At 25.3% G+C, this 17,886-nt stretch overlaps 1 protein-coding gene across 1 annotated transcript; it reads left to right on the plus strand.

The window, feature by feature from the left end:
* Positions 1–3,492: 3,492 nt before the first annotated feature.
* LOC145848681 (kelch-like protein 30) lies at positions 3,493–14,042 on the plus strand. The gene is made up of 10 exons (XM_082953986.1): positions 3,493–3,766; positions 4,401–4,520; positions 5,422–5,523; positions 5,794–5,925; positions 6,998–7,165; positions 7,532–7,820; positions 9,283–9,388; positions 10,437–10,580; positions 12,942–13,158; positions 13,619–14,042. The coding sequence occupies exons 1-10, from the start codon at positions 3,539–3,541 to the stop codon at positions 13,943–13,945; spliced, it is 1,833 nt and encodes a 610-aa protein (XP_082810112.1). The 5' UTR covers positions 3,493–3,538; the 3' UTR covers positions 13,946–14,042.
* The last annotated feature ends 3,844 nt before the right edge of the window (positions 14,043–17,886 follow it).

A 17,886-nucleotide genomic window follows, 5' to 3' on the forward strand; every position in this document is an offset into this window, starting at 1 on the left:
GCTTACTGAAGACGACAAAAAATCAAATCTAAAAATTTTAGCTAAAGAATTTGGTGTATAAAAAGACTATTCGGCCATCGAGTTACACTCACTTTCACTTTTATGTTTGATCTAATTGTATGAAAACTTGATTTTCTTTATTTATACAAACGTTAAACTATTTATTAAACACCACATTTGTTTAAAATTACTTATTTTAGTAGACTATGAATGCTGCATGAACTAAAATGTATTTTCAGTCGCTCGAGTAGTTTCCTTACTAGTCCAGTATTAATGAAAACAAAACAGGTGATCTTTTTTATCACTTAATAAAATGATTAATTGACGGAATAGTGTATTTTTGAAAATTGATTAGTTTGTACAATGAAAATGTAGTACATTTGGCAAAGTTGTTGTAATGTAATGTTGAAATATAGTTTTGACTTTTTTTTAAGCTTTAGTGTTTTAGAAAACTATATAAAATATTAATTAGTTTTATTAATCATAATTTTAGTTTATATTTTTTAAGTCAAATGAAAAATACGTTACAGAAGTTGTACTTATTTTAGGTGGAAAACTTGAAAGATAAGCTGTCTAATCAAAAAAGATTGTATGATGATAGATTATTATCAATAAAAACCGGTTCAGAAGATCTTAGGAATAAACTTAGAATTCTTGAGGAGGAAAATAATCATTTAAATGTTCTTAACAAAGAACAACATATCAAAGTTATCAAAAACTTTTTATTTGATCTGAAATTAGTTTATCTATGATTACTTAAGGGCATAAGGAGGGGGGAGGGGGGTCCATCTTGATTTTTATCTATTGATTTTATTTTATAGAGTTTTATCTGAGCTATCAGAAATTTTAAACTGCTTAAGAGAATTCAAAGTGAATTTTGAGATATGAGCGATCAAAGTCAGTGACCTCAATAGGTTCCTATTGGAAGGCACAAACTAAAAACGCAAAAAAAACCATTCACTAAAAATTTATTTCCTATTTCAGTTTTTAAAGAATTTTCTTCAAATTTTCACTTATAATCTGTTATTAATTTTTAAAAAGATTGAATAGGGTTTTTAATTTTTTTAAAAATAAAATTTTTATTAAAAAAAACCATCTATCTATTTATTTATTTGTTTTTTTTATCTAAAATTTTTATTTGTTATTATTTTCAAAATCGCAACATTTAAAGTATTTTAAACTATAAAAGGACGTTTCCTAAAAGTTTGTAATATTTAATCTTGCATAGTTTTTCGTTGATATAGGTCTATAAAGATTAATCTTTTAAATTATTCTTCATACTAATAAAATTCAGAGGTCTTGTTTGCAAGTAATGTATTTTACTTAAAAAAAAAGACGTCAGCTTTACTTAATAAAAAAGTATTAAGACTGTATATCAACTAATTAGGAAAAAAAATATTTACTTGAAGTTTTTGAAACTTCTTGTTAAAAAGTCTAGTTCTTATTGGTCTATCAAGCCAAAAAATTTAAGCAGAAAATATTAAATTTACTATTTTATTTTGACTTTATACTGATAGTGTTGAAGTATTTAATTAAAAGCTAATAAAACCGTTATTTTCTTAACCCATCTAGTAACAGCGTAAATATTTTTTTTTTTATAAAACAACATTTACCTTTACTTTCTATGTTTAAACTTAAATTATGAAAAACTCCAAAAACTTAAACAAAAATCGTAATGAAAGTGATTATTTTGAAAAACGTAAACTTTAGTACGTTTTAAGCTTAATGTTTTTTTGCAAAATATAATACTTTCTATAGAAAAATTTGATTTATTTAGAAAAAAAACTTTACAAATTTAAAAAGTTTTCACTACCTTACTTTTATAAACAACACTGTATGACTTTTTGTTGTATTTCTTTTCGATTTTAATTAAAAACAAGATCTGACGAAATTGATTTTTTGTTACAGTTTTAAAATTGCGTAACATATTTGTTATAGTCCTCTATTAGTCAAGTAAAGGTTTAGAATGATTAAAAAAAGTAACGAAAACGTCTTACGATAAGATTTTAAAATTCAAATTAACTTAGTTTACTGTATTCTTTTGGACTTGATCAAATTAAAAATAATGCAATTAAGATCTTTTAAACTGTATGTATTGTGTTTGTCTTTTCGCTTAGTTTAAATGTTACTTGTATATAATTATGTGTTAAAGTTAAAAAATATTGTTTAAAACATGGTTTTCACAAGCGGGCAGCAACTCCAAACAAGCCGGATAAACATTGTTGGAAAATATTATAAATAAATACAAATTTTATACTATAAACTCTTTTCAGTTTAATTTAATTTTTTGGAAAAGTAATAGTAGTTATACTACAAAATAAAAAATAGCAATAGTATTTCAAATGAACTTTTTGACTTAAGTTGTGCTAAAAATAACTTGTGACGTTTTATCTTCGTAACATATCTCGCAGCTCGGTGATTGGTAACGTTTTAAACTGCGAAGCTCGTTTAAAATATTTAAGTTTACTTTAAATGATAGTACTTTAGAAAAAATAGGAACTTAGAGAAAGTTTTAAATTATAGCTTTTTTATTTAAAAAACAGTATATAGATATTTTTGCATTAAAAACATTTAGATAAAATTTTTTGATCTATCGACAGAAAGCCTTAAGTAGTTATACAAAAAAATCAAGTTGGGTCATTTTAGTTAGTCAAACTGTATATAAAGGAAAAAAGTTTCTAACAGTGACATTAATATTTATTCTTTGTTTTATAATGCTTGAACAGAATTAAGAATTTGTATAAAACTACTCTAAACTTAACAACTGTTTATTGTAAAAACGAGAAAGTTTATATATAATACAGTGCTAAGTAAGGGGTTAGACCACTTATAGTTTTACATACATTTTTTCATTGTTAAGACTGTTGTTTTAATTTACAAGTTTACTTAAAAAGGCTTTTTAATTGTAAAGCGCTAGCTGTACTATTCTAAAATGATACTTTAAAAGTACTGTGCGTTGAAAGCTGTTCAGATATTTTTCGCCATAGAACTCATACCCTAAATGTATGAAAAAAAAGTCCAATAGTTAAAATATATAGCACCAAGTATTTTATAGTGTTATACTTAAGTTTTTGAGTTATTAAATTCGAAGTTTTACTTAATAAAAACTATAAAGTTTTAATTTTTTAGGTTTATTTTCTTATGAAATAAAATTTAATTCAACATCTAGATTAACTGTTTACCGTAGTAATTATACAAACTAATATTATATAGTTGTTCGTTGTTAACTATATTTTTTTTAGTTAGATTATTTGCGTAAAGCTTTTGTTACTATAAATATAAGTAAAATTTGCGATTTTTTTCTATACCAAAATTGATCAAGGTATGAATATTGTAAAACTTAAAAAAAAGAATACATAACTAATTATCTTATATAAGTAAATAATTTTACACTGCCTTGCTTAAACTGAGTATATTTGTGTATAAATTTAAGCAATTAAAAAATAAAACTCTAAAATGCAGTAATACATTAAAAACATTGGCAGAAATAGATTGTTAGATAAGTTCGAATATACAGAGTTTACCAGTATCCAAATAAATGGATGTATTTTTATACTCAGACATCAAGGATCATTCTCTGAGTTTGCTGCAAGGACTTGACAAAATGAGAACTGTCAGTCCGAATTTGTGTGACTATACTCTGGTTACTGGCAATGGTGAAATATTTCCATGTCATCGCTCTGTACTTTGCTTATTTTCAAGTTTTTTTAGGGCTACTATAGATGGAGGTTGGAGAGAATCTTTCGATAACCAGTGTGAAATAAATGTTAGTGATTAGAAAAATTCTTATTTATTTTCAAAACGTTTTTATCATGCTCGTGTTAGTGTTCAAAACAGTAAGGAACATGCAGCTTGTTTAGATTTTTATAAGAATGCGTTGAGCGTTTGTCTTAGCAAACTCTAGAATGCAGACTAGCTTATTTTGATACTATTAAACTAAAGTTCAGTTGAAACACTAAATTTATAAAATAAAAAAACTTTCATTAACAATTTATATAAACTATATAATGTTCATTACTAAAAAGTTGTATAATGATAACTAATTGAGTCAAGTACTTTATTGGACGAGCTTTTTTGTCTGTTATAGTTACCAAACTAAAAAATTGAAAGCCTTTCTTTGCTTAGTTATGTTTAAAAAAAGTATATTTGAGAAATTAGTATTATAAGAAAGTTTAGTTTATAATTTTGCATTGAAATTTCAAACTTTTGCTCAATAAATGTTTTTACCAGTATCTAAAACCTACTTTATTAAAAGTTAGAATGGTTGTAGTAATAATACTTTTTAGTTTCGCAACTTGAGTCATTCAATATGCCTTATTTAAGCTGAGATTTAACAATTTTAGAAATTTAACTCATACACTTTGCCTTTTATTTTATTATTATCATAAAATCATTAACAGAACATACCAAATGAAGACTTAAAAATGATACTCAATTTCGTGTACAAGGGAAAGCTTTGTTTGAATCAGACTAATGTAGAAAGTTTACTTGCTTCTGCAACTTTGTATGAGTTTGAAAAAGTACGTTAGCATTTTATTTTTAAAATTCAGTCTTTTTTATCTGTATAATTTCTTTGACCAAAGTTTTATGAACTAGTACTTTATTTTGTTGTACAAAACACATTTGTAGTATTTATAAAAATTAAAAGTATAGAATTATAACCTGAATTATCGGATATATTTTACAATAAGCCATCATTTTTTTTAAAATTTTTGATTAACTTATTTTAAAATACGAAGTTATGCTACTTTTAAAACAAATGAGAATATAAACAACAATTAGTACTTGTTTTAAGTTAATGTTTTCTAATGTTTGTATATAAAGACTAGACTGCACCACATGACTATTAACAATAGTCCATGTGACATTTGGTTACCTGGGCCTCATTAGGATTCATTAGACAGATATTTTCACAATAAACAGTTGTGTCAGTCAGGAGTAATGTTTGTTTAAATTTTTTTATCAAAAGTAAATTTGTTTGATTTGTAACTTTTTTCGAGTAAAACACTGATAGGTTACAAACATGAAACGATATATTAAACTAACTTCAAAAGAAATAAGAACAGTAGCTTTTTTATAGGTTTTAGTGTTTGGAAATGCTTTGATATAAAAGTTCAAATGTTAGGTATAAAGCTGCGTTTTAAAACAATATAACTTCTTTAAAAAATATTATTTAATCTAATTTTTGTGCTGCATAATTATCTCAGTAGCATAATTGTTAATATTGAAAACTAAAAATAAATCACATAAAAATAAAAGACATATAGTAAAAATATAAAATATAAAGTAAAATAATAGTTCAGCTATTTGCGAGCTTGTAAATATTCCTTTATATCATTTACATAAAAAAAATGAATAAATAAAAAATTTTTCTAAATATTATGATATGACAAGTAGACTTATAGTAAGTTTTTGCTTCAGGTTGTAGATATTTGTGTTGAGTATGTACACAATCAAATAGATGCTACAAATTGTCTAGATATTGTCAAGTTAGCAAATTTTAGTAACTACTATCCTTTAAAAGTAAGTAAATAAACTTGTTTATAATTTTAAGCTTTAAAATAGTTTATTAGTGATGAAAAAACGTATGACAATTTTCTAAGAGTTAATTTAAGATTACTTTACTTAATGTCGTTTGTTTTTCTATTTGCCTTTCTGAATTAAACTCTTGGAATTTTTTTTTTTAATTAACTTACGCAAATACTTGTAACCAGTTCCTATACTAGAAGTAGAACAGTGTAATTATTAAAATTTAGTCTGACGAAAGTTGTTTATTGACACGTTTTGCAACAGTTATCAGCAGAAAGATTTTTAGTGAATAACTTGCACGATGTTCTATTGAAAGAGCGCGATCAAGGCTGCAAAGTTGATGCTGACGATTTAAAAGCAGTTCTTTCAAAACCTGTGAGCCATCAAGATAATGAGGTGATACTAAAAAATAAATTAAACCATTTCACAAAAAAATACAATAAACTTTAAATTAGTTTTTAGCATTTTTGACATTTATCTGTTAGATTTTTACGCAAGTTTAAACAACTTAAAAAACTTTTAAGTAGAAATAAGAAAGATACTGTTATGAACTAGTTTAAAAGTATGCTTGATGAAAGTTTCAATGGTAACTCGTATTTTGTTTACTATAATATAACCAAGATTACTCAGAATTTAACATTTAGAAACATGACATTAAGTAAAAATTCCAAATTGTATTTAGTTCTGATGCCCTGGACAAGGCATTAAAAGTTATCTGTGGTGTGCGACTCGATGACCGTATGGTTCTTCGTGCACCAGGTCCTAGGACCAAATATTTTGAGCGTTTTTTTATCGTTTAATAAATATGGTGTATTAATATTTGATTTTGTAGAAGTTAATCTCAAACTTTTCAAAAGTTGTCCATAGTAATTGTTTGAAGGGAAAGTCTTATGTACACTAGATAATTTAAACTTTTTTTCTACTAAAAACTATTTTGTTGTAGTTTATTTGTTTTTTATATTGAAATAACATATTAAAACTTGTAAATAGCTATCGAGAAGTGTAAATTTCGTTTAGTTTCTGTGCACAGCAAAACATTTTTAATGCACATTACTATGCACGAGTGCACACTTTGATTTAATAACATATAGTATAGAACTAAAATACTGATCGTAGAGTGTTCTGTAGAAGTAATTCTTAAAATGTTAAAACCTATGCATAGTTTTTATCTATGCTTATCGTGTTTTAACAAAAGGGTCACTATCTTATAAAAATTGTATGTATTATAGTTAATAAATAACGAAAATAGTTATACGTTAAAAAAACTTTACTAAATACTTTTTAAAAAAAATTTTCCTTATAGAAATTGTATGTAATTTAATGGCATTTTAAGAACTCATTGAATATATAATTTACTATTTTTGAAAATTTGGTCTTATTTTCTATATAGTAGTATAAAAAAATTAAAATTGATATTTTTTAAACAGCATTTTTAATTTTTTTGTTGATTAAGTTTATTAATATCTAGGAAAATAATTTAGAAGCTGTTTTAACATGGTTAGAAAATGATATATCAGTACGATTAAAAGAAGCAGAAAATATTTTTGAACTGATTCATTGGAAAAGAATACCATCAAACACACTACTTCAGATATTAGTTCACAATCAGTTTTTGCAATCAAATCGAAACATAAAAGTAAGAAGTATATTAAAAGTAAACTTTTAAGATTTCTGTGGATTTATAATCAAAAAAATTGAATACAAACTGTTATAGTAAAATATAAGTAACCTCAGTAAGAAAGTGGAATTAAATTTTAACCTATCTAAAGTAAAACTATTTTAAAAATTAGTTTTTTTTTCAAAAACGAATAGGAAAATTGATAGACATAAAAAAATATACTTTTAAGAATTCTATGTAACTTAGTTTGCAGTATTTTTCTGTATTGTTACTAATTAACAGGTGATGAATAGTAATTGAAATCAAAGGCTAAAATCATGTTTTAAGTACAAATTTAAATGCCCATAAAAAATAGTTAATTGCAAACTAAACTTTATAAAGTAGCAGCTAGTATTGGAAAAGATAAGAAAAGTATTGTGTTGGAGTCCAGTTGAAAAGTGTAGTGAAGATCTAAGTACTGCAGTAAAAGATGAAATCTACGATCGATGTGAAAAAGGCATTATTTTGATCGGAGGCTTGAGTTTAGGAGAAGCAGAACATGGTGATATTTCTCAACCTAATTGTGTATGTTACATACAACGAAAGGGGAATTGGGTAACTAAGTCGAGTTGGCCTGAAAGGGGTCTTAGAGGGTTTTCCGTCAGCAAGTATAACAGTGATGTCATAGTTACTGGTAAGTGAAATTGTAAAAATGGTGCTACTCGTTTAGAAGTAAGTAATTTAACAGAATATTCAAACAATTTTGATAAACTTTGTAATACTAAGAAACTATAATACTACTGTAACTGTAACATTTCAAGGTTTGTATAGTTTTGAAAATACTAAAGTTTACTGTTTAGCCTTTGCATCTAAAAATATAATCGAAATATTAGTTATGAGTATCTAATAGAAAAATATGCACAGTTTTTCATATAAGTTGACTGTTTTATTATGAAAACGATAATTAATAAACATTAGTCAAATGAATTTTAAGTAAGTATTAAATTTATTTACTTACTAAAAAACAAAGTTTATTGTACGACGCTAAGACAATTGCTCAATTTATTAAACTACATTTAATTAACTTAAATAAGAATAAGCTAAATTTGTGTTTTGTTAAAATGCTTAGTAAAATTTGTAGTATAAAACTAATTTGCAGATGTCTAAATTGAGTGTATTGTACTTTACTGTATTAAGTGCATATGCTTTCTATGTGTATACATTTTTTCGTTTTTTCATTAGTTTGATGATTTTATGTCAAACTATAAATTTTAACTCATGTTACATAATTTGTTTCTAAAATCGAACTTTTGTATTTTTTATCGTCTGTTTTCGTATTTTAGTCTAAGTATCCGAGGTTTAGATGCCTAGTCCAGCGTTGGATTATAAAGAAAAAGTAATAAAAAAAGTCTATCATTTACAGTCAAGTATAACTTGTTTATAAGTTTCCTCCGTTTGAAAACTATTAATTACAAAACATAGTTTCATTTTAACGAAACTAAATAATACCACTGTTAGTTTGTATACCAAAGTTTTTTATTTTTTTCATTACCCGTTGCATGTGCCATATGTAAAATATAGAAGTTTTTTAATAATTTAAATAAGCACCATAAAACAGTAATAACGTAACATTAGGAAAAAAAAGCTATCCAACTCTATTGCGAGAAGGCTATCTATTTAACCGTGCTAGTAATAAAATTTACAACTTGTTAATTACTTATCTTTTTTCTTTATTGTGTATGTTCGCAAGTATATCAAAATAGAGTTTGAATTTATAAAGAAAACTTTTGAAAATTTAAGTTTTATTAGCATTTATAATACTTCTAGTAGTTTTCTTAAAGCTGTTTTTTATAAAAGGCTAAACTTAAAAAAAAATCAAGTTTTGTACAACTGTAGTATAAAAACCAAGTTAAAAAATATTTTTATCGATCTTAGACAGTCAAGAATAAAACTAAGTAAATAAACTTTATTTTTAGAAAAGTTCTGCACAATTTTAAATAAGACATAACTTAATTTATTCTGTTTTTTAAAGTAAATTTTTTTTAAATTATCTAAAGTTTTGATTACTAGCTATTTACTTTTACAGTAATTTAATTTAAACAGTCAACATTGTGAGTATATCTTCAAAAGTTTGTTTTACAAATAATAAATTTTAGGAGGTTCATCAACGACGGCTAGCAAACATTTTGTTATTAACAGATGCTGGCATTATGACGTCAAAGAAGATAGTTGGCGACGAATTCCAGATATGAATAAGTGCAGGTTTAAAGTTTTTCTAGTTTACATATATTAGTACTGTTTATGCTTAGTTTGTTAATCAAAATTACCACAAAGTTCTTGAATAATATAAAAAGTGCTTAAAAATTTATGAGTTACATGCGTAAGCTTAAAGCGAAATTTTTAAATTTATAACAACTTCATTAGTATTTTTATAAAGTATTAACCTGATTTAAACTAAAGTTAAACTGGTATAAAAAGGAAAAAGAAAATAGATCCTTACTTACTTGCGTTTATTTTTAGAGATTTTAAACTTCAAAAACACTATTATGGTAACAAAAAATATATCTTCGGTTATAATCAACTAGGATTACAATGTAAATCTAAAAAACTGATTGAAAATGCAAAGTGTTTGTTAGAATAACTTAATGAATAAAATATGTTAAGCAGTTTAGACACTTAATTAGTTGAAATTATTAAAAAAATCTTTTATAATACAAACCATATATGATAACTACATTTTGAATAGTACTCAATATATTAAATACCGACAATGATTCTATTAAATTTATAAAATTATTATTCTACGGAATTCTGATAAATTATATATACTTTAAAAAGTAGGTAAAAGGTAAAGAGTATAACATTGATAAGTGTTTTCTATAAAAATAAAAAAAAAACATTTTTTTAACGTACATTTATTAGTAAACAAGTTAATAACAAATAACATTTACAACAAACTTTATTCATGTAGAGTACTTACTTATAACCATTATTGATAAAGTGCTATAAATTTACTATAAAAGTTGAGACAATAGAATTTAAACAAATACTTTTAATAATTAAAATAACTTAAATTCGGAGTACTTCATAACATAAAATCAAAATAAAATTAATTTAAGTTATGCTTATTGAAAAGTTGAAATTGTTAGAACATTTTAATGGTTTAAACTTAATTTTTACTCGAAAAAAGGTCTGGAAAGAAAAGTTAAAGAAAATAGTATTTTGTTACCACTAAAAAAACTATGTAAATTAAAGCTTAAAAATTGGTAAAAGTTTGTAATATTTTGATAGTGACGTTTTATTTTATTAGATCGTTTCATTGTTCATGCCAGTTAAATAATCGAGTGTTTGTTATCGGTGGAAGTCAGGCATCATCTAGTAAATCGAGCATAGACGTGGAGTATTATGACCAACATAAAAACTCTTGGACTGAGATAAAACAGCATGCACCAAAGTAAGCCAACTAGTTAATATGGATTAGTTCTTTATTACCTTTAACTAACTAATCTTAATAAACTAATTTTTCTATAAACAAATGTAAATAAATAAACTTGTTGACGATGGCCGAAATAAATACTGGCTAAAACTGATAAAACGAGCGTGGAGAGTAAAATCTCACATTAAGCTGACAATGTCTAAGACGTTGGGCTGTTAAGATTTGCCTACGTCAATTTTTCGAACTTTACCCACAAACGGTCGCTTCAGTACTTCGTACTTAATCCCGCTTGGTTAAATCACAACAGCGGTTTCTCGCGACTATTCCTGCCTAATGAGTCCTAATAAGGACGAAACCGGTCGTAAGATTGTCTTGGATGCTGTTGTTGTAGATCGTGCGGTGAAGTTAATTGTTTATACTATAAACAAATGAAAATAACGTCAACAAAAACTTTTTTAAAACCGTACTAGGTGGGGCAATAAACTAAGATTCATAGTTTCTTAAGTTATATCAGATTAAATATATACAGACTGAACTGGAAGTTTTTGAATTAGCTAAAAGTTATATGTTTTTAAAGTTTTTATAATCAGTACATATTAATAGTCCAGAAAAAATACGAAAAAAATTAAATTAAACTTTCAAAAAAATTAAAAACAAAAGAGAGGCAATATTAAGACCTCAATGAAAAACTAAGAATTATTTAAGCTCTTTGTAATATATTTAAAGATTTTATAATCTAAAGTCTCATGTTATGTGAGTTATGGATGGTTTAGAACTGTTTTTCTAAGATGATAGGCCTAAATACCTCATAAAACACTGCTTGTCTCCGTTTGTACTTCCAGAAATGAAGTAAACTTTTTATAAAAAAAGGGACATCACATAACCAATAAATAGTGTAAATTTATTTTTATTTTCCTTAGTTATAACTTTCATAATGTTTACTTTCTATTTCGTATTTTTAACAAATAAACCATTTTTTATCTATTCTGAGGACTATTAGCCAGCTTTATCATATTCAACAAAATTTTTAGTGATCGACAATTTTTCTATTTTAATAATAGACTGGAGATTGAGGTTGCGCTAGTAAACTATAAGTTTTATTCAAACAGTTAACTATTTAGGACTATCTTTTAGCACTAAAAATGTATGTTTTTCATAAAGACATAGTTTTATAATTGAAGTATTTATGTACTTATTCTAGTTGTATAAAGCTTCCAGATAGTTCAAGTTGAAAATCATTTACTTGTTTATCCTTTGTTTAATAAATAAAACTTTTAAAGTCCACAAGTTAACATGTATAAGTTATTTAATTGTGAAAAATGTGGAGTCAGATTTATTACAAGGTCATCATATAGAAAACTTTACGCTAGTTATTTCTAGCAACTAACCCTTTTTTTAAGTGATAGTCATTTAAAATTCATATGTTATCAAAACATTGATCACGTCTACGCTATCTTTAAAAATAAGATCTAACTGATTCTAACAATTGATTTTTTTAAGATGCTTTAATTTAAAAAAATCTATCCGTAATTTAGTAAATATTGTTAAAGCCCTTTAAAAAACTCTTACTCTATGCTCGGTCACATTTTTACTTGTTATGTATAACTTTTAGATTTTTTTTTTGAAAAATTACTTATAAGACTGAAATAAATTTTCACAACGCTGTACAAAGAATTTTATCGTATTTTCGTCACTTCAAATCAGAGTTCATAATTCCTTTATTCTTTTAAAGTTAAGTTTTAAGTTTTCAAGAATATAAAGATAAGTACTCAAACTTTATCTGTTATAATTGATACTGTTTTGAAATTTAATGTTATAACTTTTTCTGTGACATTTTAACAATAAAAGTTTTTTAGGCAAAAATTTAAAAAATTCTTTTTACCGAATATGTCTTAACTTTTAATGTCCTGTACAAAACATTAAAAGGTATCCGTGGTGTGCGACTCGATAACCGTAAGGATCTTCGTGCACCAGGTCCTATACCAAATACTTTGAGCGCTATTTTTGTCCTTCAATAAACTATAGTGTCGGGCCATATTTCCAACTCAAATATTTACGCTTGCCCACCAGAGCTTCTTTTAAATAGTTCAGTTCAATAAAAGTTACAATAAAGAAAAAAAGTACTTAGACAAAGTTTGTTTGTACTGTTACAACATTATAAACAATATTTTTAATTGGAAATGAAAATATCTATATCAAATATCTTTACTTTATACAAGATGTTAAACTATTTATTCAAGAGTTTAAAGAACCGTTTCAAAAAATTAAACGAACAAAACTATACCCGCGGGTCATAGGTTGGACATCCCTGTCTTAGACAAAAAGTTAGGCAATAAATATTAAAAAAAAAATTAAATGAAAAAACAAGTAATTTAACAGAAAAATGTTCAACTACACAGCAAGTGCCTGTAATGGTAAGCTAATTATAATCGGAAGCACTCAGACCCGCAATATTTTTGTACAAATTTACAATCCATCAAGCGATTTATGGCAAGTATTACGATCTCCTAATGTGCCTCGACATTTATCTGCACCAACTTCAACTACTTCTTTCGATCAAACGCAAATTTTTGTTTCTGGAGATAACACAAAAAAAGTTGGTCCGAGTTAATTAGTTAATCGATAGTTATAACGTTTCAAATCATTGATAGTGTAATATTACTTATATACATTTTAAAATTAATTAATTTACAAAAAAATCAATTTTTAAATTTCAATTGTGCTTGTATAAAATACTTATTTTTTTACAGTGTATAATTGCAATAACTTTTTTTCAAGTTAAAAATATCATTTTAGTTTAAATTAAACTACGAACTTTATCAAAGTATTTTTTAGTGCCCTAAAAGGTATAATCGCAACTGTTATCTTGAATTAGGGTTTTTATTGTATGTAGTTTATTTATTAATAAGTAGGATATGTAATGTATTTTTGTACTAATTATTTAAATAATATTAACAACAATATTTTTTTTTAAGCAATCCTAAGTTTTTTTATTTCAAGTCAAAGAAGACTAAAACAAAACAAACTATTATTAACAAGTTTTATTTTACTTTTAGGTCTATGTTTTCAGCCCAAATACAAACACATGGTGTCGTACTTCTGATATGTGCAAACTTCATAGTAATGGAAACATGGTTTCTCTGGACGGTAACGTTGATTCTTTTAAACTAGTACATACTGGAGGACATTGGAAAAATGATGCATACTATGATACTATAGAGGTTTACAACCGAACAAAAAAATGCTTGGAAGGAACTAGGTCAGCTTCCTTTTTTGTGGTTGTATCACCAGTGTGCTCCTGTCTACTTAAGTACATGATACAATTACAAATTAACTCGACTAACTTGTTCACTTTTAGACTTTCTTTTTTTTATAAAAACTGACCTTTATACTAAAATAAAATCTCTTAAATCTTACTTTCTTTATAAACTGTACATTATAATATAGCACATTATAATAAATTTTTAAATCTTTTTTTACTCAAAATCGAAATAGCTATGTAAAACTACTTGTAAAATTTATATACCACTTTAAATGTGTTGTGTTAAAGGTTAAATGTAAATCTAAAAAAACCAAAGTAGACATTATGAATATTTTAAACTATATTTTAAACTATATTTTATAGTTTTTAGTACAACAATATTAATTTACTGTTGAATTGTTTATATCTTACTTTTATTACACTTTTTAAGTTTAAAATCAAAGCAAACGTTATACATATTACTTAAATAATTTAATAGAGTTTTAAAAGTATTTTTCATAGTCAAATTAAAATGAAAATAAATATCAAAAAGTATGTATTGACAGACTTAGTACTACACTGTACTTAATTTAAAAAAAATCAAAATAAACTTTAAAAAGATAGCAATGAAGCACGAACTTGGTAAAATTTAACTTACGAGTGTTGCTTTACTTTACATTTTTAAAATACAAACAATCAGTAGTTAACTCTGTTGTCAAAAATAAAAAAGGTATGCAAAAGAATCGTAAATACTTTGAAATTAACCTCTTCATTTAAGAATTGAATTTTGACCGAGATGAAAAAATAAAAATTATACATTTAAAAAACTAAGATCATTCATTGTAGATCGTTTTGCAAACAACCAATTAATTCAAAAACCAATATTTTTACTTAACTTTGGGTTTTCATGTGTAAGCTACAAAAAATAACAAGCAGTTCATTTGTATAGCTATTGCGACCTATGCTATACGCTTTTCACCAATAACTAGTGCGTCTTATCAACTAATAATTAATTAGTTAGTAAAAGGGCGATATCTAACAAAGGGGCCTGATTGTTTCTTAAGATTTTGTTAAGTGAGTGGTTATATAAATAAGTCTGGGAAACTCGGCTTTAAACTAAGTACGAAAATGTAATAATATTTTTTAAAAAATAAGCTAGCTAAAAAAATTCTTTAATAAGTACTTATTACAAAAACAAGTAATACCACAAATAAATTATTTAGCAAAAAATCCAAATGTTAACTGAAATTTTGTAAATAGAGTGCTTAAATTTAATCAAAAAAACTGATAACATTAAAACAAAAACTCTTTTCTAAAGTTAAAAAATTAGACAAAAAATAGTAAAGCTCGGTGATGACAAAACGCAGAGAGAGTAGGTAATAAAAACTTTTATTCATTCTTTAAAGAGGTTTAATAATAGTATTTTAACAATTTTTTAAATATGCAGTTACACACAGTAAAAATAGTTACGGATCAATGTTCATTAAAGGTTGTTTTTATTATGAACCGAAGACTCTCTAAAAATACAATTTACTAAATTATTTAAAATATGTAACTTAACGGGAAGAACTAACGAATAAAACACTTTAAAAATTACAGTAAGCTACCTTAGTTTTCTTACGGTTAAATAAAACTTTAAAGTATCTTATACTTTAGCTTGAAGATTCAGTCGTTTACAGATTAAAATAGTAACAAGTCAAACGCAGTAGTTTAAAAAAGGTTTAAAACTACTAATTTATTGTATTTATACTAAACTGTTTCAAAGAGTTACCACAAGCATTGTGTTACAGTATTAACTTTTCCAGGAGAAATAAACAAATTTTACCTTGAAAAGAAACATCATAAGCTAATAAACAAATAGAAAGTTAAAAAAAAACATTTATTTTGTTATAAAATTACCTTAGTAAATTTTCTGTAGGTAATTAAAATGTTCTGAAGACAGGCAATATTTTATTGTTTATAGGATGAACTACGACTCTTTTTGTTTAAAGTTGAAGTTAACTCATCTGAAAAATATTTCTGGTATCCGGGGGAAAAGTTTAAAAAATATATAAGAACTACGACGAAGCTTTATACTGCTTGCTTAGTTATAGAAAACAAATTAGATATGTATTTATAATAAAACATTTGTTTTAGCTTAATAAAACAAATCTACTTCTCGAATAACCGGTCGGATTATCGAGGATCAAGATTAGCAAATACCGGATAAGCGAGGAAGCACTGTACCAATAAAATTAGTACTTTAAAAATTATAGTATTCCTACAGAGTTTTATTACTTTCATATTTTTGTAAGACATAAACAAAAAAATTTTTTTAGCTTCAATTTTTGTAATTTATAATGATTAATTGATAACAACAGTCCAAAAATTTTTTGTTTAAGACAAACAAAAAAGAAGTGGTTTTTGCAAGGCTCGTGAGTATTTCATATCGTAAAAATATAAGTGTAATAAAACGATCAAGTTGTACTAAAAATATGTAACAACTTCTTTTGTTTTTAAAGCCCAGTTATAAAGATAAAATTAAATTGATTTTGATGTTTTGAATGTTTAAAAATTTAAAGTACCCATATTGCAGTTGTTAAACAAAATTCTATCCACGTAGTATGTTAACTAAGACATACTGTTTTATAGGGGAGAGGGTCAGAAAAGCACGGCGTCACTTTAGCACAGAGTGACACTTTAGCACGGGTGTGACACTTTAGCACGGAGTGACACTTTAGCACAGAGTTTCACTTTAGCACGGCGTCACTTTACCACGGAATTTTTTTGCACTTTTTTTTTTCTATGCTTAAATAAAATTTTTACTTTTATGTTAAATTATGCAACATGTAAACTAAAAGTTTACAAACTTTAATTGCGTTACAAGTTTAAGCTTTAATGAAAACTAAGAAAAAAGTGAATTTACAAACTTTATTAACTTATTTTACTGTATATCTTTTTACCAAAGTATTTTGATACTTTTACTTTCATATTTTTACACAAAACTGTTTTTATAAACCGAGCATATATACAACCATTATGTTTCTTAAATTTTTTTTTAAATTCTGAATCAGTTTTAATAAGGTTAAACTTTAACCGTAAATATTAAACAAAAGGTGAAAAGTTTTACCACTTACCTTTGTTTTTACAAGCTTTCATAACTTTATAGTATATTAAAAATATGATTATTTTATTTTAAGCTACATTTAGCTTTAAATATCATAATACATAAAGATGTTAAGTTCCTCTCATTTTTACATGCAGGCGTCTCGCAAGTATTTTTAACACTTATCTTTGTGTTAAAAAAAAACATATATAGACTACCTAAAGGGTAAATAAACTTAGTTCAACAGTTTTTCTACCCATTTAGCTTTATTATTATTTTTGTTGTTTTGAAGGTTTAAATAGATTTATGAAAATTGTATATTTTATTCGCGACCGGTTTCGGTGGCAAGAGATTGCGACCTTTTCAAGCAAAAATAAAATATGAAACTGCATATAACAATGTTAGTTAATTATACTGTTGTTAAAAAACTTATTCATGCGTGAAGAATATAAACAAAAACAAAAATGTTGCGTATTCTGAAATTCAAGCATATCAGAGTATATTTAGGTAAAATTGGTACTAGTTTTTAAAAAAACGGATTGAATTAATATTAATATAATGAGTCAAATAAAAAAACTGAATCCAGAGCTTTATAAAAAAAAATAATAATAATAAAATACTTATACCTTGAAATTTATAAAAGTTGAAATGAAGGTTATAAAAGTTGCAAAAACTTTATTTAGATTTTTCTAACGCGATACTCTTTAAGGTGTTGGAACTAGTTTTTGCATTTATTAGTTTGTTAACTTTAAAACTGTTAAGTATTTAAAAATCTTTTAAAAGATCTGAAACTATTTCGTGCTAAAGTGACGCTGTGCTTTTCTGACACATACCCGTTTTATAGATCGCATTACTGTTATTTTAGATGTTTTTTTCTTCTTTACCTTGAATTTATATTTTTATTTTAAAAGCGGATCTTAAATTTACAGATCTATTACAACTTATAATCATTTCTCTTTCAATTTGAGTCATTTATTTAGATTACTTCAAGTACATTC

Source organism: Thalia democratica, unplaced genomic scaffold (assembly GCF_965202585.1).
Source record: "Thalia democratica unplaced genomic scaffold, ktThaDemo2.hap1.1 HAP1_SCAFFOLD_1599, whole genome shotgun sequence".
NCBI lineage: Eukaryota > Metazoa > Chordata > Thaliacea > Salpida > Salpidae > Thalia > Thalia democratica.